This window comes from Haemaphysalis longicornis, unplaced genomic scaffold (genome assembly GCF_048455015.1).
Source record: "Haemaphysalis longicornis isolate Haplotype H1 unplaced genomic scaffold, Haemaphysalis longicornis Haplotype H1 scaffold_9, whole genome shotgun sequence".
Taxonomy (NCBI): Eukaryota; Metazoa; Arthropoda; class Arachnida; order Ixodida; family Ixodidae; genus Haemaphysalis; species Haemaphysalis longicornis.
In genome coordinates this window covers 72657084-72683703 of record NW_027526460.1, presented here as the reverse complement: position 1 = coordinate 72683703, position 26620 = coordinate 72657084, and the positions used below count along the sequence as shown (strand labels likewise).

The following is a 26620-nucleotide window of genomic DNA, read 5'->3' as shown; positions in this document are numbered from 1 at the left end:
ACGGGGGTCTCGAGCGTTATTCTAGGGAACAAACATGAAGCTGTCCGTTGCTGTCCCGCGTCGAATGCATTTTACTGTCTGTGTTACTCACAAACTCAAACCCGAACCATTCGACCACGGTGCACAGCTGAGAGGTCACGTTGAGCCGCGAGACTTCCATGTTGATATCTGTCACCAGCACAGCGGCCATGTCATCGCATCGACATAACGCCTAGCTGTACCAAATTTAAATGGCGCTGTCCAAAAACACGCAGGAAAACGTAAGAAAGGGGCGAAAAACTGCGACGAAAGTGTGAGCTTTCCGCTGCAGGTAAGAAAGTTATACTGGCACAGATGACGTAATCCAGCCTAACGACTGCGCTTGTTTATTTAGTGTACTCAAAGCGGATTTCAGGACTACTTTGAAACGGTCGGGCCTTCTCAAATAGACAGTCCGACAACAAGGCCTGACAAAAAGCCTGCAACCACCCCGAGGAGTGGCGTAGGACAGAAGCCCGAAACAATTCCTTAAATGTCTTGCTGGCGCCAGTCTTCTGCGCGTGAATTCTTTCTTTGCCGTTGACATTTCGCAGGTGACCATCCCTAAAAGGTGAGTACCGACCCATAAAGATTTGAATAAGCTTGCTACACCAGGGCATTCCTTACGTCGATTGGGTGAGAATCAGCTAATTACTAGAGGTGGCCATGTTCTTCCGAAAACAAAAACATTAGTGTTTCAGACAGTTCTTGTGTATTTATTGTGTTCCTTCACCAAAACATTTGTCTTTGAACCACCTAATTACAACATTTTTAAAAGAGACGCAGTGGGGTTGCTGCATCTTTACTTGCACCCGATGGAAAATGTTTTTTTTGTTCGTTACACCTGAAAATAGGCATCTCCTATCGAGGTCCTCTAAAGTTTTTCCGTCGTATCATGCATTCATCAAACTTTCGACACGTTCTTTTTTCATCATCATCATCACCAGCCTATATACGCCCACTGCAGGGCAAAGGCTTCTCCCATTAATCTCCAATTATCCCGGTCCTGTGCTAACAGCGACCAGCTTATCCCGGCAAACTTTTTGATGTCATCTGCCCACCTATCTGCAGCCCCTCGCGCTTGCCTTCTCTACGGATCCACTCTGTTACCCTTAATGACAAACTGTTATCTTGCCTTCGCATTACATGCCCTGCCCACGTCCATTTCTTCTTCTTAATTTGCTACTAGTATGTCTTTTAACACGCGTTTGTTCCCTGACCCACTCCCCTCTCTTCTTGTCCCTTAATGTCACACCTATCATTTTCCGTTCCATTGTGCGGTGAGTCATCCTCAATTTAAGTTGAACCTTCTTAGTGAGCCTCCACGTTTATGCCCCGAGGGTGAGTACCGGTTCGATGAACCTGTAATACACTTTCTTCTTCAGGGACAATGGTAGGCTGCTATTCATTTTCTGAGAATTCCTGCCAAAAGCACTACACCCCATTCTTATCTTTCTAATTATCTCTGCCTCATAATTAGGATCCGGGGTCACAACTTGGCCTAAGTAGATATACTCGCTTACCACTTCGACTGCCTCGCCACCTATCTCAAACCGTTGTGCTGTCCCGAGATTATCGATCATTACTTTAGTTTTCTGAATATTAATTCTCAGGCCCACGGTTACACTGTTTGTCTAGTTCGGTAAGCATGCTTTGCAATTCGTCCCCGGAGTTACTTAGCAAGGCAACGTCATCAGCAAATCTGAGGTTACTCAGGTATTCTCCATTTACCCTCACTCCTACCTGTTCCCAATCCAATGCTCTGAATACTTCTTGAAAATATGCTGAGAATAACATTGAAGAGATTGTGTCTGCTTGTCTGACACCCTTCCTTATAGGGATTTTACTGCTCTCCTTATGAAGGATGATGGTAGCTGTCGTAAATATTCTGTAGTATTCTTACATAATGCTTGTCTACACCCTGGTTCCGTAATGTCTGAATGACTCCTGAGGTTTTGACCGAGTCAAATGCTTTCTCATAATCTATGAAGGCTTGTAGACGGCTTGCACTAAGCCGATCGGCCTGTAATTTTTCAAGTCCTTCATGTCACCTTTCTCGTGGATTAGGACGATGTTCACGTCCTTCCAAGATTCCGGTACACCCGCGGTCATTAAACATTGCGTGTACACGTTTGCCAGTTTTACTAGCACAATTTGCCCGCCATACTTCAAGAGGTCTGCTGTTATTTAATTCTCACTAGATGCTTTGCCTTTTAAATTTCTTTCGAAGCCTTCTTTAGTTCTTCTGTCGTTAGTCGTGGGATGTCTACCTCGTCTGTACTACTTCCTCGTTCGGCATTGTCCTGGATGTCCCGGCTACTGTACAGATCTCTATAGAAGTCCTCGCCTACTATGACTATTTTATACCTACTTGTGATGACATTGCCTTGCCTTTCTTTAAGCGCATACATCTGATTTTTCCCCACGCCTAGACGCCTCTTCACTGCTTCAAGGCTACCTCCGTTCTTTACAGCACATTCTATCCTCTGATTTATGTACTTCGGTATGTCAGCTGTCTTACGCTTATTAACTTCGAAAGCTCCGCTAGTCCTATTCTGTCAGCTGGGGTGTAGATTGTCATGGTTTCCCATTTCCTAATTAGATATTTCGTCTCCTGTTACCAAACCTATTATCACTTACCTATTCCTATTACCTGACCGCAATCTATCCACGGGTGACATTCTGTGGACTCTGGGTGCAAACCACTTGGAAAGCATTTATACTGCCTATTCCAATGTTCCCCGTGCACAGCGTCCATTCCGTATACGTTCTTCATGCGTAGATATCAACGAGTGCGAGCAAGGCGATGTCTGCCCGGGCGAGGACGAGGTGTGCGTCAACACGATGGGCGCTTACCGCTGCAGCATGGTCCACTGCCCGCATGGTTTCACTAGAGACTCCTACCGCAAGACGTAAGCACGCGTCTTTCCTGAACTTCACTTTACTCTAGTGACTTTAATTTCAGCTTCGGTTAAAACCTTCCTCAATGCTCCTTATAAGCGCTACAGCATTTAGAGAGAGAGAGGGTGGGGCAGTGGGGACGCATGTGTTTTAGTCCTTTATTAATCAAGGGAAGCCCATGAGACCAAAATGGGGACGCGAGGAAGGAGCAGCCCAGTTGTAGGAGTGATGCCTCAATGAAGGCAATACACGAGATCTCTGCAGACAGTGGAGGTATGCTAAGCTGAAGCTCATGCTAAGTTGAAGTTTATATCTGATGACAAAAGTATTACCATCAGGGTAGACCCCAGTCTACTCTTGAGGTACGCCGAACAAACCAACGGCTGTGCAAAAATTAGGTGATTCAAATATACGGTCATTTTGAAAGGCATCGGGATCATGACGTTCCTGAGGAAAGGGCGATACAGGGAAAACGCGGAGCAGTGCCAGATTAAGTGGTCTAGATTGGTGAATACGGTCGCCCGGCAGTTGGGACAGAGAGGGGGTAAAGATCCCGCACGGTAAACCCATTTTCTAGTGATATGGTGTATGAGGGCCGCGTTGGTCCTAGCTGTGTAGACGAATATTTCCACAGAGTGAGTCACCGAAGGAGCTACAACAAGGTATTCGAGGGTGGTAATGAAAAAAAGACGGTACTTCAGTGCTTGGGGTCTGGGGTCTAGTTGAGAGCGAGAAAGAGACAAACTTTATTGTGAGGAAGTGTATCGAGAAGAATTATACGCAGTCTTAATGGTGGTGGCAGGTGGCTAAAGGCCCGCCCCCTCCTGGATGTCTTCTGCTTGACTTAGGTTGGTGGTACCGTGGTGGCCGTAGGCCGGTGCCTTTCGGCGACCGCATCCGCCCTCTTGACCAGGCGGACCAGTAAGTCCGGGTCGAGTCTCCGAAGCGAGGTCTCCTACTTGTCTTCAGAGGGTACTTCGGGGAAATGGTTCTGGGCGCATGCTTACATGATGTGAGCCAGGTTGGCAAGGGCACCCCATATATACATGGGGTGCCCATACCCATATATGGGACGCCCATATATGGGCACCCCATATATATATGTGGTGCCCATACCCAACCTTGACGTGCCCTATAGGGCAGGTCGAGGTTGGGTAAAGTGGGGTAAATGCTGTGGGATATGGGGTATGGTGGCCGGATTGGGGAAGACGCCCGTCTGGTTAACTCCAGACGTGGCATTGTTCTAACGTGAGTGATTTCTCCGCCCGAGGATAGATGGTGGTCATATCATGAAAACAGATCAGACTGCCCCGCGTGGATCGGGCTCCGCAGAAGGAATACAGGCTCGGCCCAGCCCGGTAGGTAACTCCTCGGGCTAGGGCATGGGCCGCCTCGTTTCCCTCGAGCCCAGAATGTGCAGGGGTCCATATCAGCTGTACTGTGTATTACGGTGGGTTTCTGCGCAGAATTTTCAGCGCCGTTGCGGATATGCATCCAGCGGATAAATTTTGGCGAGTGATTTTGCTATCTCCAATGATTGTTGCCAGTGGTGGGGGGTCAGAGAAAAGACGAGAGCTATCGCCGCCTCTTCCGCCGGTTCTTGTTCTTGGATGGGCGTCCGGACGTGATAGAATAAGGCGAGGGTAAGGGGACGTGCGTGAAGCGTGGTCGCCCAAGGGAGTGGTACTAACAGGGCGCTCCATGCTGCATCTTGTGCAGCCTGGTTGCCCCCATCCGGGTTCATGTGAACGCCACTGTCTCTCGGCCGTCTACGCTACAGCCTGCTGGCCCTACATCAACTGTCTTTTACAAATTTGAAGGTCATAGATTCAGTGCTGACGAGAGCTCTATACGCGTGTGCCTGGATCTTCCGAAATGGACGTCGGCAAGTGGAACTTTGAGGGAAGGTCGGTGCCTCCCTGCCTCGGTGCTTCAACATCAAGAGCCCCTTCAAACGTCTTTACGCCATGTTACTCGGTGTCATGCGCATCATCCTGCAGCCATTACCACATCGCATGTAAGAGACTTGCTTCCACCAAATTTTCACCGACCTGTCAAGCCAGCAATGCCGCCGTGGATACTCGCACCATGGAATATAATAACGAAAACTCCCGGAATAAGCAAAAAAGTAGTCCATGCCCACACCTGCACTGAAGCTTTTAACTCTTGAAGATATAATAACCGCGTACGCAGACCCCATGCACGTTTATACGGACGGCGCAGTGACCGCAGAATCATCCGCCATTGGCGTGTGGATTCCGTCAGTCCAGTGCACAATCAGGAAAAAACTGATCCACAAAACATTCCCCACCGCTACTGAGCTAGCGGCTGTGAGGGCTGCCCTTCATTTCGTTGACTCAAATAATGCCCCGCGATGGGCGATCTTGGTGCTTTGGAAGCTCTGAAAAGGCTGCCCAACCACCGAAGTCAGCTTGTGTGCGAAATCAGCGAAATCTACAGAGCGGTATTGCGCGCGGGCCATCACGTCGCGCTTCAATGGCTGCCTGATCATTTATTTATTTTTATTCAATACTGCAGGCCATATGCGGCCCAAGCAGGAGTGGGGGTGTACACAAATTGTTACGCTGACAGTAAAAATAGACATCAAGGGTAAACATACAGAAGTGCATTGCACAAAAATGCAAAGGTGAGAGAAAACAAAACACCAAAAGATCCAAATATGATTTAACAGGTCCGAGAAAAAAAAGAAAAAGGTGGGGGTTGCGGTGAGGGATCACTATACTAAGCTAGTAAAAGAACTAATCTTGTAACCGTTCCATAAAGGAACGTACATTTCTTGACGTAAACATTTCGGGACGCAGCGCATTCCAGTCACTTATAGTAGGAGGGTAAAAAGAGTGTTTGAAGTTGTTTGTTCGAGCAAAAATCGGAGTGAATATTAGAGGGTGATAGTTCCTGGTTGGCCTGGATAAAAATGGCTGCAAGTACAATGAAGAATCAAGTAGAAATTTGCGGTTCCAAAGTCCGTTTAGAAACTTAAGCCTATAGCTAATTTACGGCGAGCTTGCAGTGTCATAATGTTGTTTATTTTCATTAAATTGGTTAGGGAATCATTAAGACGGTAACGGTTGTAAAAGAAACGTACAGCAAGTCACTGAATTCGCTCGAGTTTATTGATGTCCTTTTTAGTGTGAGGATACCAAACAACAGCTGCGTATTCTAGAAAGAGCCTTACAAGTGTATTAAAAGCAAGCACTTTTACATGGGACGGTGAATTCTTAATTTTGTGCCTCAAAAGACCGAGTTTACGTCGTGCTGAAGCGCAAATGGTATCTATGTGCGTTGACCACGTAAGGTTGCTAGTAAATGTGACGCCGAGGAACTTGAAACTGCTAGCTTGGGATATTTGGTCACCTTTAATTAAGTACTGGTAATCATTCGGGAATAAAAGAAAATAGTACATCTGATGCAGCCGCCAGTGCTGGAAAACTCTCTACATAACACGACACAGCTTCCTTTCTCTCGCGAGGGTGGTTGTGCCCTTATCTATCGAACTGGATGGAGTGAGCAAATGTTTAAGTGGCAGGAGCCTCGCAGCGGATATCTACATCTGCATGGCAATGACCCTCTCTGCAAATTCCGTTTTCCACCCCACCCAACCAAAGCGTCTGAAGGCGTACTACATCGTCAGCGTCTGAGGGGCTACTGTATCACACCCGAAGCTTCACATTTAAGATACCTTAGGATTCACCACTCTTCCCCACGTGCGCCGTGCGCGAGACTAACAAGCACTTGTTTATCTGCCCGCGATTTGCTGCTGCGCGAGAAACAGACGGCTAGGTGCCTGTCTCGTGAACGACGTGGAGCAAGGCTTCAGCTGTCGTGTCACTTTCTTGGACCCTGCTCAACAACAATCATTCACCTTTAGGGACAAAACTTTTGCTGCGTTTTTTCCGCGATTCTAGACTTGAGAAAATTTGGTAATACTCGAATCGTGCGCATTTGCGCACGATTTGCGCATTTGCGCATTTGAGTATTTGCGTCGTATTTGTGTATTTGCGTATTTGCGTATTTGAGTATTTGTGCATTTGCGTCGTCATGTACGTTTTTTCTCCGTTTTGTTGTTAGGCGCTCTGTGCCCACCTCAGCCCCATTCGCTCAACTCAACTTTATTTCGAGTTTTATCTCTTGCATTTCATTACCTGTCAGTTTTAATTTAACCTTTGTTTTCTCTCTAATTGTTGGTTTCCCAATCTCTCCCATTCACCCCACTGTATCGTAATCATCCCCATCTGGCGTAGCAAGCATTGCCGCTAGCAGAGCTGACCCCTACAGCCCACATTAAAGGGTTCTCTCTCCCTCTCTCCGGCTCTGCATAACTGGGCCCTCTGAATCACCTGCCTGTCAGAGCTAGGGACAGTGCATTGTGCGCACCACACCATCTCAGTGGCACAGTCTAGAGTATACGACGAATATTGCTCAGTATATTCGAACTGATCTTATGCATGCTTTCTGCATTTCTGCATGACATGGGTTTGTGGTTCTTACAGGCGCTGCAGGCGCGTGAATGTGAACCGAGACTGCTGCGTGGACACCGTTGCTTGCCGAGAGCACCCACTCTCCGTGACCTACAGTCACGTGGCGCTGACTCACAACCTGAAGCTCCCGCCATCCGGGCAGCAGAGCTTCTTTCATTTGCGGGGACCTCGGTCCGGTTACTCCAGCATAGACTTCGACCTGGAGCTCGTAGACGCCACCACGTCTTCCAGGTTGGCTTAACAATTGTTATAAATATTTCGGGAAAAGCCGAAACTCGGAATCGTATACTATTAGAAAGCTGAAGACATCTGGCGAACAGAGAGCGTGATGGGGGCATTTGATCAATTGCCGAGCACATGGTTTAGGTGCGACATCAATTAAGGCTTAGAACACTGTAACCTAAGTGTTAGGTATACGCATAGCCGACATTTGGCTGATTTACGTTTTGTGAAAAAAGCATTTCAGACGATAAATCGTGAGCTGTCTCACCCTGCGAAGGTGAATTGTCAGCGAAGCTGTTAAACACGCGTCACTGAGGTTAGACCGAATTTTGAACAAAAGGCGTGAATTCGATCTAAGTGATTAGGGCAATAAGAATGAAACTCAGCGCAATGACAGTCTCCTAACAAAAGGCTAGGTGTCAAATAATTTTTGTTGGGAAACTATAGATAAAACAGGAGCGGCAGTCGCTTTCTGCAAGAACACTCCTACCGCAGGTGTCTATGTGCTGGACGCAGAGGCTAATTCTGTAAAGTTTACAACATCGCTGTAAATTAATTATAGCAAGTAAACAAAAGTCAGCATAATTATGGAGTCGTCTTAGCGGCCGATTCCATTAATTTCTTTAGACGGCTCTGATAAAACAAAAGTTGCAACCGTTTCCTGCTGAGAATTCGCGAAAAGGTTGGCTTCGCCGCAAGGCATTTTTACCTGCGCATAGGAAAACTTCACTGAACCCTACGCTTATTGTGCTCCGCTTATAAATAATAATTTTGGGTTGCAAGCAAACCGGCTCCCAGAGCCGACGGCTTGAAAAGCTCCACGAACATGAATTCCACCTCTACGAAGCAAGTATGCCGCGGCTGCTAAGGTTTCCGGCAAATAGTGAAGCGTATTAGGTTTTGTACAATTGACGTGCAGTGAAGTTCAAACCGCGAAAGGTGCTACCAGAGGTAGTTTGCGTCGTCTATACAAGCCGTCATCGCACCTAAGCACGCTCATTAGGTTCACGATGGTTTTGCTTGTTTCTTTTGACGTTCATTTCGTCACTTAGCTTCTGGAGCGCCACATCGAAACATGCGCAGTGCGGTATCGCTGTCGGCTGTGGGACGCGTGGGTGAAGCAAGTGGACGTACCTGGTTAGCCAGCAGCACTTTGATGTGTTTCCAGCATCGCCTTGTTGTGAGCATGTGTTTGCGTCGTGAACAAATAAAAAAACTCCCTGACGGTTCGGCTGCGCCAATAACGGAATATCATGAGCAACCTGCGTATACATTCATGCTTACAAGTTTGCTCTTATGACGCCCGTCTCATGAAAATGCGCAGTGACAGCGACGTGGAGTTGGCGACCCGGGACCACTTTCTCCTGGAGCGCACCAGCTCCAATGAGGCCATCGTATCCCTCGTGAAGCCTCTTCAGGGCCCTCAAGATGTTGAACTCGAACTGAGGACCACCGTCTCCCACCACGGCCGCTGCAGCGGCACTACGGTTTCGAAGATCTTCATCTTCGTCAGCGGGAAGAACTTCTAAGCCCCTTTCAATTCAATGTGCGTCACAGCGGCGACATGTGACATGGTGTTTTCCTTGTTACAGTGTCGTATACAGCACTGATAGAAAATACAAAAGTCAGCGCGTTCAGAAGGGAATATGATGAGCCGACGCGGCGTCGCATTCGCTCTTAATACAGAGGCATTGGAGATGCAATGCTACTGTTGGGAATGCATCTACCAATGTCTACGTTTGGCCCGGCCTTGCCTGTTGGCGACGTCGCTGGAATTCGAGTATCAGCCATGTTTGTTGGCCTGTGTTGTATACTGCTATGTTCTTACGTTTTTCTACGAGTTTGTGATGTCGCCTGAGCTTTTTGTAAGTGTTGTAGTAACAAGAATGTGGAAACCCTTTAATGTTACGCAGTAAATTCATCTTAATCCAACTCACGACGGCAGCCCAAGCCCCAGTAGACATTGTGTACATGACAAGTTGGCCACGGACTTTCTCTGGCTCTTTCTTTTCTTGAAATATAACATCAACCAAAAAACTCCACACAGGGCTATTTTTATTTGAATTCCGCCTTTCGGTCATCCTTCACACCCCCTGTGTCCTAGATTTTGTTTCTGGTGACTTGCACGTGCTTTCAAGGAACATCCTTCACACCCCTTGTGTCCTGGATTTTGTTTCTCATGACTTGCACGCGCTTTCAAGACACATTATTTTTTTTCTCCAAGCCACACTGGAACTGTCCTCACATTCACGTATTGTCCACACGCTTCTTCGAAACATCAGGTTCCACTGCAGCATAGAATACCTCAAATATTTTGCTGAAAAACTGTTGAAACGAATGTGGCGGAACTATGTGCACCCTTAAACTTCAGAGAAGTGCAGCAGTTGTGACTAAATTACCTTGCGCCAAGGCAGGAAGAGGCGATAAGTGGGTAGAGCGTTGCTTCAGGTAAGACGGTCAACGACTGTACTCATTTTTGTTTCTTGCATAACTCTGAAAAACCGTGACGACTGAAGCTCTGTTGTCAGTACGCCTGCCGTGTTTTGTCCTAATTTTGTTTTTTTCCTTTTCCACCCCATGGGGAAAAATACAGCGCAGAATTTGTGGCTGTATTAATGTGGCGTTAACGTGAAATTCTAAGAACAAGGTCACGTGCAACGCGCGTGCATGCTTTAGGGTAGCCAAGTTCTGGACGACATGGTATCTCATGGTAGCGAAGTTTTGAACGACAAATTTTAAACTGCCATAATATCACTACTGCTGGCCTGATCAAAAAAGTACTCCTACCATTCTGTTCCTTGAGCTTTCTAGTCCCTTTTAGGGTGCAGAATGCAACATTCAGTTAGTTAGGCTTTTTTCTACTGTTTACGCAAAAAATCCCTAATTAATGTTAATTATACTAGAAACTACTTGGCACAAAAACAAAATAGGTGCAGATTTGAGATCAGCACACCAAACTACACCAGGGAGCCAAGTTTCATTGCAGTTAGTGAAAAAACAAAGAAAATAGGTTTAAGACCAGTGTCGAACCAGGCTGATAGCGAGGTATTCTTACAACCTCTCAAAATCCCTAACCAAGCACAAAATTTTTCCGATAGCAAGTTGACTTTAAGAACTTCAAGAAGTTTCTCAGCATTGCTAAGTGTTACCTAAGAGCGTCTTCCACGACATTGCGTCCCTACAAACGCTGTTCGTTGTGCCCCTTTCACTTTGTAACTATGATTCCCGTACATGTGCGGGGTGCCCGTTATGTTTTGTAGTGTCTTGATGGCGTGTACTTCGGTAAAATCAAGGTTTATAAAAATATACATCGCATGTTGTCGGAAATCGCAAAGCTCAAACGGTCTCCGCCTGGTGGGTGTTGCAGCTCACTTGCAGTTGTTGCAGTTGATGTGAGCACACGGAATACACTACGGCATGCGAGAATGCTGGGTTCATTTTGTTTGTTGTTGGGACGAGTGCTATATGTAAAATAGCTTCGTGTGGATGTATATACTTGTAGACAAGTGACGTCATACGTATTTATCTCTATAGATCCTACTGCACCACGCTGTTCTCGGAGTTGCCTATTGGCGAAGCCGCTGGAATTTGAATATCAGCATGTTCATTGGCCTATGTTGTATATTGCTATGTTCTTACGTTTTTATGAGTGTGTGGTATTGTTCCTAATGCAATAAATGTTTCAGTTCAGCAATCAAACAAGCAAACGCAACGATTTTGGTTTTATTTAAAAATGTTCGTTTGTTCGTTTGGTTTTTGTTAAGAATGTTCGTAAGCCACTATTGTGTATCAGAAAACTGGTCTCGGTACTATATCCGGTATACGTCTGGGGCGACCGTGCATTTGCAGGTAGCATAGAACTGGTTCTGCACACGTTTAGCAGTGCCGACCATATACCGGGGGCCGTACCAGGCCACGGCGACGCTCGTTTGCTTAAGTCATTCTTGGTATATTGCTTAGAATGGTCAACACGAGTGACGTGAACTTGTGAGTAGTTCAAATTTCAGGCTTAAGCAAACATGCACAACTGTTTGTTTTGCGGATGCACGAAGTGTTCCTCCTTGTGGGAGCGCGTAATATTTTGGAAAGTGTAGCAGTATGTTAATGAATAAACAAGACGTGAAACGCCACTTGGAACTTCTTGTTTTCAAAAGCTCCCAACTTGCTTATCGGCATAGCCTCACATGTCGATTTTTCCAACTGCTACATGACTGGGATAAATGTCTCGCCGGCCCTTTTGTCGGTAAACTCTGCAGTTCGGTCAGTCGCTCTACCAACCGAGCCTGTAAAAATCCAAGCTGGCTGGTTTGCCGACCAAACATCGGGGGTCTATAGAAACCGTGGAGATTTCACTGCATTTTGCATTGAGCATCGCACAGGCCAGCCCCGACTATGTGGTATAAGAGAAAAATTGGCCGCCTATAGCGGTAACCACATACAGCGATTTTTGTAAGCGACGCGACGGTGATGTGCATGTCGCTCGTTACAAAACGGGAATGAACTATAGGTGTACAGTGGCAGTGTGTAGTGTTTGCGTGTCCGTATGCATGTTGGAAGGTACATGTAGAAACACTGTGATAAGCCTCCAACCGTCTCCTGATTTTAGAAGTTTAGGGAAAACCCCGGGAACCAACCCAACCTAGAGATGGTGGCGTTGGCGGCAGGTTGTTGAACCGGAATTTTTTCGGGTTCGGTTCGGGTTCGCGTTCAAGCCTCTCGGGTTCAGTTCCGGTTCGGTTCCGGAGCACCATTTCGTTCCGGTTCGAACCGGTTCGAACCGGTGCAAACGGGTTCAAACGGGTTCGGAGAAAAAAAAAACAGGAGTGTTTTTTTGTATTCAATTTTTTTAGTGCTGCGATTTCGTTTCATTGTAAGGTCCGTTTATTGCTCCCATTGAACGGAAATAATCTAGTAATGGCGAGATAACCGAGCCCTGCGGAGTGCCCTTAGCGGTGACGTCGAATTTGTCGATCCGTAATGTGCCAAGACCCACCGTTGCCGTGCGATGCGAAAGGAAGTCCCGGATGTAATTATAGGCTTTCTCTCCGCATTGGGTAGTTCAGGGTTTCAAGTATGGTCGCGTGTGACATGTTGTCAAAAGCCCCTTTGACGTCCAACGCGAGGATGGCGCTTGTTTCTGAGGTGCTTAGGTTGTCGATGACCTCTTCTAAAACTTGTAAGAGCATGTCCTGAGCGGACAAATTGGGGTGGAACCCATACATGGTGTCCGGGAATCCTTTTCGTCCGTCTGCCGGTTCCTCCATGTGAGATGTCAGCCTGTCTCCCACCATAAGTTCCATTAGTTTGCCCGCGCACGAAGTCAGAGATATCGGCCTAAGGTTGGATATCACGTGGAAACAAATCCCGCAGCTTCGCTATGGTTCAAGCCTTGTGCGACTTCGTGCAAGCTTCGCCAGCTTGTTTTTAGTAGTGGTTACCTAGTTACAAGATGTTGAGGGCAGGGGGAGAATGGAAGAAGTTATCTTGGCCACCCTGTCGCCTCGCTTCTTCCTGCTTCACCATTGCCGCTGTAAAAGGCGGGAAAGTGCTTATCGGCAGCACACGGGTGACGGACAGACGAAATGTAAAACGCGAAAATAAAGCTCGTGAATGTTGTGGCGTATGTATGGTTTGTGCACGAAACGAAGTTCAGACAGAACTATGCTCCTAAAAGACATTCCGCGCTGACAAACGCAAGCGTAGCGTGCTTCGCACGCCACTTGAAACGAAACCATGAACGGGGAACAGACGGAGAGGTGCACTGCTGACTTCAGCCGGCGCACGACGTTGCCTTCTCGACTGCAAGGATAAGGCGTGCCTGCTGCGCAGGGCGACATCGGCACGAAGCAAGAGCAGTCAGCAGTCGCAGACCCAGATAAGCGCCCACGTGACAACGCTTGCGCGGCGGCACTGTGCCAGCGTACATAAGGCCGTAGTCGAGCTATTTATGGTTCAGCATGCATTAGTGAAGTTAGCCTTTGGGATACGACGGCATGGCGCCCTACCATCTTCTTGTCGCAGCCGCAGTAGTGGCAGCAACTGCCTCCCGAAGCAATGCGGTGACCTACGACGTTCGGTGCCCCGGAACGAGCGAATGCACAGACGTGGAATACGTGGAATGTGGTTCCAGGCGGTGGTACTGCCCTTGGTCCGGTGGTAACTGGGATATTGGCGGTACGGTCTGGGCAATTTAATCAATTGCGTTGGCGGTAAATTTGAAGTTCGTATTGTGTCTTACTTTTGGAATTCGGTATTTGTACGCCGCTATTGAGTGCATGTCGGTGTGGATTTGTGTATTTGAAGTTCCGGTCTATAGTTTTGATATTTTCCCAAATGCTGAGTGAGCTTTACATTTTCAAAATTTTCCTGAAACCGAAGTTCTTAACTTCTTTGTGTTCAAAACAGCGTGTGCTAGATTTTGCTTTGTTTTTCTTGTGAAATTCTAGCTTCACTCTAACGTCTAGAATTCTAGCTTCATTCAGAGCAATTTGCAACTACTTTTTTGCCTTTTTATACTCGGCAGTCTATAGTTACCGAGATGTCGCTAATAAAAAAATACTTATTGTAGCGGTGTATGCTGCATTGGACAGATGTGATCGATACGTTTCCGGGAATAAATCGGTCGCAGTTAGCACAGGACTGGCAAACTGTAGATTTATGGGAGAGGCATTTGCCCTGCAGTGGGAGTAGACAGGCTGATGATGATGGGGATGATGATTATGATGAGGATGATGTTATTATGATAATGATGGTGCATTGGATAACCTCTTTTAGCTATCAGAGAAAAGGGTGACCAAGCAACAAATTATTTATCAAGTGGAATTGAATATTATAATCAGCGTGCCCCTCTGAGTAATTTGGCGAGAAGAACACGCTGAAAGAAGTGGCAGACCAGCACACTAAATGAATGTCCGCGGAGGGCATGGTACTGTATGTGTATTATACCGGCACTATGACGACAGCAAAAGGAAAATACTTCTTTGATTCTTTCTTTGATTCTGATAACGTGCTTCTTTGATTCTGATAACGTGCACACAAGAGGCGTTTATACGTGTCTTCAACAGTGTTCAGTTGTCGAAATGCCTTCACATCGTCTGCGATTAGAGCTTTGCCACCTGCACATGCGCACGCTCATGTTTAAAGTCACAGCAGCCAGAGTAGCAATGCAACTTCAATGGAATCTTCTTTTGACATTTGAAGGCTGGTGACGATAAAATTTTCGATGCTGTACAAATCGTGTTTTATATCATTATGACTCAAAAATTCCCCTAGTACAAACTGTAACCACGATGTGATGAGCTAAACCCATATTGCAACTATTTTCACGAGCTTCTAGACCATGCACAAAGGGCCACCAGCAATAGAGATGCTCTGCGTCGGCCTATAAGTGCATCGTCGTCGGTCTCGAACTTAGAAATAACTATTATGCGCAACCCTTCAAAATTATTCTTGACGCCAGACATTGAGTGAGCCAAGTCGGAGGAAATTCGCCGCACTCATTTTCTTTCTATAGATTGGGAGTGAGCATCGGGAATGCTTCTGAACATTGATGTATTTGCTTGTGTGACTGCGTTGACAACGGGAAGGATGGCTGTGTTATACCGCAGACATGGCCAATTGCCGGCATGGCGTCCACGGGTGCGTCCAAGACTGGTGTGGAACCGCACCGATATCAGTCCTCTGCAAACCCATTCCGACTTGCGGCTCGGGCTACGCCTACGACGCCACTTCCAAAAAATGTGAAGGTGAGCACCATCTTCTCATACTCGAAGCCTTTTACGAATTTCTCGGGACACTCAAGTCTCTATACGCGCTTTAATAGCGAGAGTCTGGTTGTACTTATTCACAACCGCCACCGACCAGGCGGTTCCGACTGCACTATTGTGAGGGCTACCTATTTAAGTATAAATTTATTTGTTTGTTTGTTTGTTTGTTTGTTTGTTTGTTTGTTTGTTTGTTTGTTTGTTTGTTTGTTTGTTTGTTTGTTTGTTTGTTTGTTTGTTTGTTTGTTTGTTTGTTTGTTTGTTTGTTTGTTTGTTTGTTTGTTTGTTTGTTTGTTTGTTTGTTTGTTTGTTTGTTTGTTTGTTTGTTTGTTTGTTTGTTTGTTTGTTTGTTTGTTTGTTTGTTTGTTTGTTTGTTTGTTTGTTTGTTTGTTTGTTTGTTTGTTTGTTTGTTTGTTTGTTTGTTTGTTTGTTTGTGTGAGCATACTTCTGACAGAGGCAGCTGTTGTAGGAGTGCATGGGTCAGATGCAATGTGTGCAGAAGAAACAAGGTGAATTCACGGTGTTATACAAGGAATATTCAAAGACGCTCAATATCAGTCACAAATTCGCCAAAAGGGAGAAAACGGGTTGAGCCGAGGAGTGCATTACATGCCTTTGTTGTATTGGGAAACAAACTGTACTAGAAAATGTTTGTGCGGGCGAAATGCGGGGTAACGTTGAGGGCTGACAACTACGCGTGGTGGATGGCTCAGAAAAGGTTAGACAATGATAAAGGCGACAGTACGAGTTGATAACACTATAAGAAAAACTTCAGTAATTTGGAATTGCGACGCGGAGCTAGAAGTGTTAGCCCCAGGAAAAAAACTTCGGTGTTGCGCGAAAGTTCAGAATCACAGTGCAGATAAAACAACCAGCTTTCTTTTGAACAGATCCAATCTGATTTACTTCGCATAGCATATACGGGCTCCAAACGGGCGGTGCATATTTGAGCATGGGGCGTATTAATGACCTTTATGTAATCAGCTTCGTTCCCTAGCAGATTTAGCCAACGTGCGGGTAAGGTAGCCAATTCTTTCTAGTCTTATTCGTAATGCAGTTGATATGTCTTGACCAAGAAAAATTAAGCGTGAAAGTAAATGTTTGCATTCACTGACTCTATCAAGTGAATGTGCGTTAAAGGTGTAGCAGAAAACTAAGGGAGATGTGCTGCTTGTAAATCTCATTGTGGCGATTTTAAGAAAGTTAGTTTTCATTTGCCATTTTCCGACCACGAGCAAAAATGCGAAAGTTATTGTTGTAAATCTAAATTATCTTGAAAACGAGAAAATCTTATAATATAATACAGAATTATCCACGTAAAAACGAAAATTTGCATTTACTGTGAAGAGGCAAGCCGTTAATGTAGAGAAGGAAAAGGAAAGGAACCAGCATTGACCCCTGGAGAACCCCTGATGAGACTGTGTCTATGGACGAGAATAAATTGTTAAATGACTCGAATTGTGAGTGTTGCGTGAGAAACCTAGATATCCAACTAACCAGTTACGGGGTTTTAACAATAGAATTTAGTTTTAGAATCAGTTTGGGATGATGTACAGTGTCAAATGCTTTAGAGAAGTATATTAATATGGCATCAACCTAGGCGCCCGTGTCTAAACTATCGCGTATATCACGCAAAAACGCGGCTAATGGGGTTAGTGTACTGAAAGCACGTATGAAATCATGTTGCATGTTAGTCAGAATCTTATTACTTTCTAGGCAATTCATTATGTGCGTGTATATATATGTTCTACCAGTTTGCAATATAGAAGGTTTGTGAAATAGGTCTGTAATTACCTATGCTCTGTTTATGACCATACTTACAAAACGTAAGAACTTTGCCTGATTTCCAAGACGATGGTACAATTCCAGAACTAACTGATTTACGAAATAATATTGTGAGATACCTAAACGTCGATTGAGAGCGACGGATTAGAAAAGAGGTTCAGATTACCATAAGCTCCGGCAGATTTCTTGCTATCGAAGTTTAAAACAAGGTATAAACACCTTCATTCAGCTGTGACGTCAATGTCAATTATCGAGAGCCCTTAGCTAGTGTGAGGAAACGGGGGATAACCATTTCTGCCGAGTGAAAATAGAGACTGGAAATAGGTGTTAAAAACGTTCGAGCAAAAAACTGGTTCGTTGGTGATTTCGCTTCCAAATAGGATCGAACAGGAAGATGAGTCTAGAGGAGATATGGACGACCCGAACCTGCGCGGGTTGTTTTTCAAAAACCGGGCAGTAGCGATAAAAGAAGCGGTTTGCTGAGTTCGCTTTCTACACAAACTCTTCTTGAGTGCATACCGTTCAATGCTCCCAACGTTATCTGCACGCTCCGCACGCCTATGCCGGCGCAGGCGCCGCGACAGCTGCAAGATACATCCAAGGTACATCCAAGATACATCCACGATACATCCACGATAGGTCCACGGAAGCTTCGTGTTCTTTTTCTTGGTTACATGCACGTATATATGTTACAGATATGCACGTCAACACGCCGGCACAGATGTTACGCTATTTCGCCATCTCAGTGCTACATTGACGGCCACTCACGTCCACCTAATTTCATGTTATTCACTTTATTTCACCCTAACCCCACGTTAATACACCTCAATCTATATTAATTCCCCTTATTCCATCTTAGTCCATTGTAGTGCCACCTTAGTATCAATTACCATTAAATAATTGTTCCATCTTGTCATCTCATTCCCCCTTAATTCATCTTATTTAATCCTCGTTCGCCTTAACCTTTACTAATATTAATCCACCCAAATCTCACCTTAGTAATCATTATATTAATCCGTAGCCCTTTATTTCACTTTGGTAGTGATTAATCATCTCTTTCACTGCTGGCATGTTTTGGGTCGCTTCTGGCCTTCCTTTGGCCACGTGCGTTTTTGTACTATTCGCGTCGACGCCGAGGTCATTCAAGGTCCGGTTACATTAAAACAGAAGTATTTCGGCTTAATAAATAGCGTTTTGTTAACTTGACAGGCAGTTCTTGCGAGGGCATGCGCTATTGAAGTGCTAGGTTTAGCAACAACAGCACCGACGAGGCTTTGGGCTGTATTCTGAGTGCCTCCTCTCCACTCGGCTGATGGGAGGATTCCGCAGTGCTTATTCATGGGGAAATTGATTTCAATGATCTTCTTTACTGGAAGCCCGAGTGTAGGAACGATTCAGAATACCAGGGTTTGTATCAAATGCTGACAGGGAACTCTCAGCCCCCTCTCCTCTGTTCCCACCACACCTTTCACCTTCTTGAAGTCCACTTTCGGTTATCTTGAGCATGCCTTTAGTGAACCATCCTGCCACACAGTTTCTGTCACATACGGCAGGCTATGGGAAACCGTAATAGTCCTCCATGTACATGTAACGGTTGTAATATCCCCGTGATCACATCTCTCCAGTACTAACATAGGCAGCAGTGATTTTTAACTGAAAAAATAAAAGCAATAAATGAAAGGTTAGCTCACGGTAAACTGGCTATTTTGCGTCTCTTCTGTTGTCTTCTGGCTCTTTTTAATCTTCAAAACACGTTAACTAACGGCTACAGAAGCTCAGACCAGTAACTCGTAAGGTAGTTAACAACGCGATGTCCTTCGCGCGCCAAAACAGTGTCCCACTCGAGCTGATTGTTCTGTTCAAAAGAAACTGCGCATTTCTCGCAAATGAAAAAATGGCTGCGGCTTAGCTCAGCAAACACTGGATATGAAAAGTGAAGGATTGGCTTAGCCTGGTTAAGTCTACCTACCTACCTACCTACCTACCTACCTACCTACCTACCTACCTACCTACCAAGTTTCACTTGGTTTAACCTTGGATTCAGCTGCGTTTATTATGTTATTCGTGCAAAGCATTTCTTCGTCTACGTTTGTGGTCCCGCTTCAGGCGTTTTCCGAGCCAAACCTCTCGCCGGGCGATTTCCGCGGGGTTCTCAGACGCCGCTTGCCGACGACGGCTCTCGCGCAACGCTCAGAGGAGATGGTCTTGCCTTGCTCTCATTCAGGCCAAGCTCGCATGCACGTCGTGAGTCACGTGGTCAGGCGCGAACCAGTTGTGGAGAGCGCGTGCGCTAAGCCGGAAGCGGAGACGACAGCAGCTAACGCGGCCATCGGGGGCATAGAGTTTCTTACAATATACACTAGAGAGGAATCTGGCGCTAGCGTCTATGCGGCTCACTTCAAGGCCGTCTGTGTCGCAATAAGGCTTGACTTTGGGCTAGTTGGGTATGCATGACACCTTGAAAAACAGCGCAAAAACACACGGACGTAGAGAGGTTACACAAGCACGAGCGCTGTTTTACGAACAACTGGTGAAATTTTATTAAAGTTGGCAATAAATAGAGGAAAGAAAGCAATCATACGCCAGTACAAACGAGATAAATAAACAGCTTAAAAGCGGAGTCGGGAGTAAAAGTTGATAAAACACACACAAATTTCCTTTTATCCGGCCAGATAAGCAATCTCGCGCTCAAACAGTGCCACGGATGGCGAACTCACGCAATCCTCCCCCTTAGTGGCTATGACTGAAGCCTCAAAGATTTCGCGGGATCGGGCATCACGATACCGTTTTAAGATGCGGGTTTCGTTGAGCTTGGGGTAGCAATCTTCGCACTTCTTGCAGTGTAAGGCCAGATTGCTACCAGTTCCTGTGCGCATGTTATTTGCATGCTCACGAAGACGGTCGTTTACGCACCTTCAGCGCTCGTGCTTGTGTAACCTCTCTACGTCCGTGTGTTTTTGCGCTGTTTTTCAAGGTGCCGTCTGTGTCGTTGTGGACGCCATTATACATCGCGCTCGCCTTAGTTTCATCATTGGCTTGGATTGAAACGTTCCAGTGACCGCAAATTTAAACAAAGGGCCACAAAAACGCGAAGAATAGTGTGCAATTATGTAAGTGGAAAATAAAAATAGACTGTTTTAAAACTAAGAAAAAAGGAAGTAAATCGTATTTTTGCCGGATAGGTTGTGCCTGCTATTCCGCAGGCCAAGGCTGTAGTTACGAACAAGGTTAATATTTGGTGGGGAAACTCATTAGAGACTCTGATTTTATTAATTGCACCATTATTGCAAATATTAAGTTCCTTGAAGAGTTAGGAAAGTGTTTTGAGCGTACCTGTTAAAACTGCCTTCGTGGTGAACCGGTGCCCCGACCGCCAGCTAGTTTAACAAGAAAAAAGAAAACGTGGCGTTAAATATTCGTGGACGATGACAAGATAGAACGCATACAAACGCCCGTATCTGTCGTATCTTGTCTTCGTCAAAGTACGTTTTGTTTCTTCTTTTCGTCGGCTACAAATTTCGCGGCGGCATATTATCCGCTCACTCATACGTCCTTCGACTGTGGCATGACCAACGTCTGGAGTGATTAAGCACTGCCTGCTGTTTCGCCGAACACTGCTACCACAGAACAGGGAGGATTGTGGCTTCCTCGTAGCTCGTAGACGTGTTAATGCATAGTGAAGGAAGCAAATCCCGCAAACCGCTTAAGAATCCAATTGTCATGCCAAGCCCAAGCCAAAAAGGGGGATCTTCCCATGAACCCCACGACGACATGGCTTACGAGGCGCAGTTTCCTCTCTAGTATACTTACTAAGAAATTCTGGGGAAGCTCAGCCTGACGAGTCACGTGGTGCGTTTCCAACGGCATGGCGCAGCTGCGGCCAAATTAAGGTCAAATATACTGCGACGACAAAACCGCTCGACTAGATTAGTGATGCTTCGCTTTTAAACGACTTCCATGGCGGGTTCCTAGCAGCAAGCAAAGCTGTCCTAAACTGCCGTACCTAGTTTACCCCACACGTGAGCTACACCACGTGACTTACTCGAACATAGCCTTATGCCATTCCTTGGGGAAAAAACACAAAATACATCACCGCATGCTTCGGTGTGACCGTTTTATCCAACGTGTGACGAAAGGTCGTGATCCGGCAGCTCATTGATTCGTGCTCGTTCATACCGCGCGTCGCCTTCTTGCTCTTTTGTATCAGCCTTAAGGTTTTGTTATGAAGTTTATTATTCTTGTTCTGCTTCAGAATAAAAATAAGTTTCAAGTGGTGATTATGCCCTTGTGCCGGGTTTTTCATGTTATTCTTGCTTTAAATTTTATTATTATTCATGTCTCGCGTGCACATTCTCTTTTAACATTGAGTATTTCCAGGAACATGAACAGACCCGGAAATCTGCGGCAGTGCAATATCCATTAATAAAGGCAAGAATTCGACACAAACCTTAGGCGCGGTAAATATGGACGGCAAAGATAAAGTTTTGTGAGATGTAAAATGAATGCAGTCATCCCCACTAGGTACGGCAAGCTTTACCAGAGTAAACCGGAGATTAATCTACGAACTACTCCGTATCCAGTCCGTGATACTAACGACAACTTTATTTAGGCTGCCATATTCATTTGCGATCTTTTAAATAGAGGAACTCCATAAGAAAAATGCAGTGTATAGAGCGTTGAAAACACGCCTGCGCTGGTACGAGTTAGTGAAGTTGCGTAGCTTAGGTGTCACGAGGATAGCTTCTTATACATTCCCTTTTAGAACTTCGTGTTCCGGCAAGCAAAACATCACGTTGGGGAGTCGTGGTTGTGACCTCGTGAACAGTGCACCGAATCTGACTAGAATTTGTTCGCGATTTGCTTTTTTTTTTCCTCTGGAACAGACATCGATGAGTGCGCCACCAACACGCACACCTGCCTACATGTCCAGACGTGCAGAAACGTGCCTGGAGGTTTCAGATGCGAGTGCCCTTCGGGATTCCGACCGACCTCTTTGGGCTGCGAAGGTCAGCATTCCAGTCCCTTCGTCCAAGCGGGCTTTACCTCCCACGTCATTTCACCGTGTCAACACCTAGACCTCCTCGTGTAAGATAGACTGATTATGTATAATCTCGGAATGAACGCCTTCAGACTTGTTACTGGTAAAAGTGTTCTTTTTTTATAATCTGTAAAAAAGATTTGACTAACCCCCCCCACCTAACGCGCTTGATAATACAACATAACTTTCTACACCCGGAAAGTCAGAGCTAAGGTAAACACTGTTTTACCGCAACTAAATAATGGAACTACTTGCCCATTAATGTTAAAAATACCCTAACTTGTCTTTGATGCGATCACTTATGAAATTCATTCTTGAATAACCCCGCTTTTCGGCTCATTGGAACACATGACTTTGTTCTTCAGCTTCCTCTTGGTTTCTTTTTCCTTTCCTTTTCTTAATACATTTATCTCTTGCCGTCAATCTTTCTACTGTTTCGTAGAACTAAAATATGCCCGCTATTTTTATGATCAAACTTATTAGGTGTTTTTTTTTTCTCATGTTGCAAGAATTCTTTTGTAAGTTCCTTCTGCTGTGATTGCGACTTGTATTAAATTCATCATTTATTTACAAGATGTTCAACCATAGTGCCACACTCTGGGGCACCTCTCTGTAACATTGATATCCCATGCACTGTACGCTGTAATCTGGGATGAAAAACTGAAAATAAATAGAAATGTTAGCAACAACTTTTAATAAACAGAATTAAACATGTGCAATAGCGCACAGAACAAAAAAAAGAAAGAAGCAGAATGAGTGCTGGTAACTCCTCCAACTTTTTTCTCTTCCGCCAATAAAGCTGTTTAATCTAGCCGTTTACCAACTCGCCCAGGAATACAGTCTTCTTTCTATGCAAAAAAAAAAACTTTTTGTGACAAGAAGCAAAATAATTAATAATCAATTTATTTGACCAGAAAATCCCACAAAATTCTAAAGATAACTATACGCTAGCGTGCTTGTATGCGTACCAGAGTATTCCGTTATTAAACAAGAGTATTTTTACCACTGCCGCGACTGTAGTATCTTGATCTGCAGAGCTTTGTTCTTTTGAAAAACGGTGTCGTAAGGGTGTCAGCTAAAATTCCACAGTGTTAAACAGCCACTAGAGAAAATATACCATGCTGAATCCAACCACACAGGCCCAGCTCATTCATGAAGAATACAGTGCATGACAGGCTAAATTCTATGGCTGAAGTATGGTCCTTTGTTTTTCATTTTCGAAGTTTGCCGATAGCGCATGTTTTTAGCGCTAGCAGTACACAAGTGCGGGCAGCGCATCCTCTCCCCGCTTAGCTCCTAATGCGCAGTACATGCTGCTGCCATTCACGAGTTGCACGCTCTTTCTATGCTAACACCCAACGATCACTCTTAATTGACGCACATCTTCTTCAATTCGCAGACATCGACGAGTGCGCGCGTCCGTTCGGCCGGGTGTGTTGCTCAAATTCCGTATGCATCAACAACCCCGGCTCGTACGAGTGCCAATGCAAGCCTGGTTTCGAAAAGGGCCCTAACGGCCGCACCTGCATTGGTAAGAATTACCTCGTAAACAAAGAAATACGACGAGGTATTTTTAGGCAGTGTTATTAGGCGACAGCCTTGTTAGTTCGGTCGACCTTCATGCACAAGCAGACCATCGTTTAAAAATGATTCTTGGCATAAATCAACCTATAAAAATATTCATAGTTTAAATGAAAAAACTTTGTTTTTTAAGGAGAAACAAGGTGCTGTTTCTGTTAAACAAGCAAGAGCTGTTTAATCGACGACAAATGTCCTCGGCGAACCATCGTGTAAAAAAGATTCTTCGTATAAGTCATGGCATAAAAAATACAATGCATACGAAAGATCTTTCATCTTTCAAAAGAACAAATCTTCCCACAGCATAGGCCCCAGTCTTAGACGTTTCAGCGTGATCTTAAAATAGGCGGTTAAGATAGGTGGCCTTCCATACCGGTACACAGCAGATGAAGAGCGCGCAAGAACGCAGTCAAATGAGCGAACGCGCATGCAGCGGAGCTAATTATACAAACTAGTGTTAACAAATTTGGATGACAGTGCGAATTTTTGTGGACGTTGATATCAGGGTTGCCGGTAAAACAGTAACGCCAGAAGGTGAACATAGATATGTCGACGGTGGACGTGAATGTAGAAATAGAGAATGTGAAACAAGGTAAAGCATGTGTCGGTCTTAAATGCGTCGCCACTCGGGCTTTCGCCTTCAAGAAGTCTTAGAGAAAACACAAGAACGCCTGGGAATTTTACTGGCGAGCTTCGTCGGGTTTCGCATCGTTCCATGAGTGCAAAAGTAGAGGCTATAGTTTTGTTCGGGAAAAAAAGCTCACGTTTTTATGCAGCTTTAAAAGAAAGCATTAAAACACTTGCGGTGCTTGCGATGCACACGTTATGATATCAGTATTGTGACTTCGAGCAAAAAAACTTAAAGTGTCGTTAGATAATGCATTTTTTTTTTCTAAAGCTTCGGAGAGGAATGGCTGACTTGCGAAGTTTCTTGTAAAGCAATTTCATGCGGTTCCGCCATTTTTCTTGTTTGTTTTAACCCTGAGTCAGTATAACGCAGCAGTACATTCAAATTAGGGTGGAAATCACATGTATTCCGCAAGAACGATACGACAAAGGACGGAGGGGGTGTGAACTCCGACTGATACATTTAACGCACAAAGTGGCAATGATCTATTCCATCTTCATTTTCTTTTTCTTCGACAGACATCAACGAGTGCGTCACCAACACGCACGACTGCCGAGAGAACCAGACGTGCGTTAACACGAATGGTGGCTTCACCTGCAAATGCCCCTTTGGATACCGAATGAGCGCCTCGAAAGAGTGCGTGGGTGAGTATCAGCCTCGCTCTCATTTCAAACAGAATTACCGAAGGTTAGTAATATTCCCATCGAAATATCAATTGAACCTGTACAACCCAGCTAAAAAGACAGCGGCTACAAAAAAAAATGGCAGCGTATCTGCTCCTTTCGTTGCAAATGTAGACAAAAGACGACAGTCTTTGTCGACATTTGCCAAGCAAATGCCTTTCTTCACTTTCCCGCTCATCTCTCATGTTGTTCCTCTTGCATCGCGCTCCTCCCAAAGTAAACACGATAGAGGTTTGCTCAATTCAATTTAAATTTACCGCGTTCCACTGCCCCAGGCTGGGTGCCTCGATGCCAGCGCTGCCGTGCGGCGGAGACGCGCGTGAATCGAGGCACCCGACTACAACGTTTATAGAACTACTTTGCCCTACTCCACGAGCGTTCCAAGCGGGATGCGGAATGTCTAGTGCCGCAACAAGCTATAGTGGCGCGGGCGACAGCAGGCGACGGAGTGAATTTTTTTTATGCAGTAGATGTAGCATTTCATTTGAATCAAGCATCCCTAAATTTGTTATAAAGGAACACGGCAAACGTCACTTATGTATTGATTTTCCGCCTCCTATTTTCGTAATGTGTTCATCGACCAGATTTATGGGAAATCCCCAAGATGGAGTATCATGGTGTCCCATGATACCACCTGAATGCAGCCGTACGCCCACAAAGGAAAGCTATACAGCTTTCTCAGAAACTTCGCAGTTGAAGAACAATTCGTCCTGGTCGCAAATCGCAATGATGTGTTCTTGTTCAACAATGTTTGCAAGTATGAACACTGCCACCGGCATTACACGCTTAGATTCGGCTATGGGTATATAAACCTATAGTGCAGCTCATATTTCACTTCGGCCGGGTGTGTGAACCGCGTTACAGACAGACATCCATACAGGCAGACCAAAATGTTCTTGTTCAAGTACGCCAAGAAAGACTATCGTCTTTAAAATTAGCACGTGTGAGTGGCTAGGAGAGGAGCCCCCGCAGTGGACGCAACCAGCTGACGTCGTCACGTTTCGGGTAGCGCTCACTCCTTCCAGCCGGCGTGTAACGAAGGGCTACGCCACGGGGCGGTGGAAACTCACTCACTCGGCAAAGGCCTACTTGCGACGCTCTGGGCCTGAATTCCGACGTCAGCCGTCTGTTCGAGTCTTTAGTTCTGGATATAGTGTTCTGGCCTTAAACACGCCGGTTTAGGCATTACTTTTGTGAGTACATAACCCATCCTCTTTGCGTGCGTGAGCACGTTCGTGTTTGTGCGAAATAATTTCTTGCATGTTCGAGAATAAGCAAAATAATTTTACCGGTTTCCAAGGGGTGCGGATCGAATCCCAGCGCCAACGAAGCGGGGTTCATGGCCATTAGTTCACGATTGTCTTGCTGGTGAAGTGATGCAACCACTAGATTTTTTTCCCCGCGCTTTGTAACCAGTTATGAGATCTAGGAGCACAGAAGCAATTAGTCAGGAATCAAAAATTCGGTCACTAAAGGGAAAAACCCGCTCTCCATTTCATACACAA

The 26620-nt window shown here is 45.5% G+C and overlaps 2 protein-coding genes across 2 annotated transcripts in view; both read left to right on the top strand.

Moving 5' to 3' along the window:
• The window catches only part of LOC144152446 (uncharacterized), a 44809-nt gene extending 33859 nt beyond the window's left edge, over positions 1-10950 (top strand). Inside the window, exons 9-11 of the mRNA XM_077683714.1 lie at positions 2801-2930; positions 7431-7649; positions 8965-10950. Of these exons, the coding sequence (XP_077539840.1) occupies positions 2801-2930; positions 7431-7649; positions 8965-9169 (554 nt within the window). The 3' untranslated portion in view covers positions 9170-10950. The remainder of the gene's footprint in view (positions 1-2800; positions 2931-7430; positions 7650-8964) is intronic.
• A 2548-nt stretch (positions 10951-13498) lies between these two features.
• Positions 13499-26620, top strand: part of LOC144152445 (uncharacterized) — a 34695-nt gene continuing 21573 nt past the window's right edge. Inside the window, exons 1-5 of the mRNA XM_077683713.1 lie at positions 13499-13814; positions 15248-15385; positions 22072-22194; positions 23626-23757; positions 24951-25076. Coding sequence (XP_077539839.1) covers positions 13634-13814; positions 15248-15385; positions 22072-22194; positions 23626-23757; positions 24951-25076 — 700 coding nt within the window. The 5' untranslated portion in view covers positions 13499-13633. The remainder of the gene's footprint in view (positions 13815-15247; positions 15386-22071; positions 22195-23625; positions 23758-24950; positions 25077-26620) is intronic.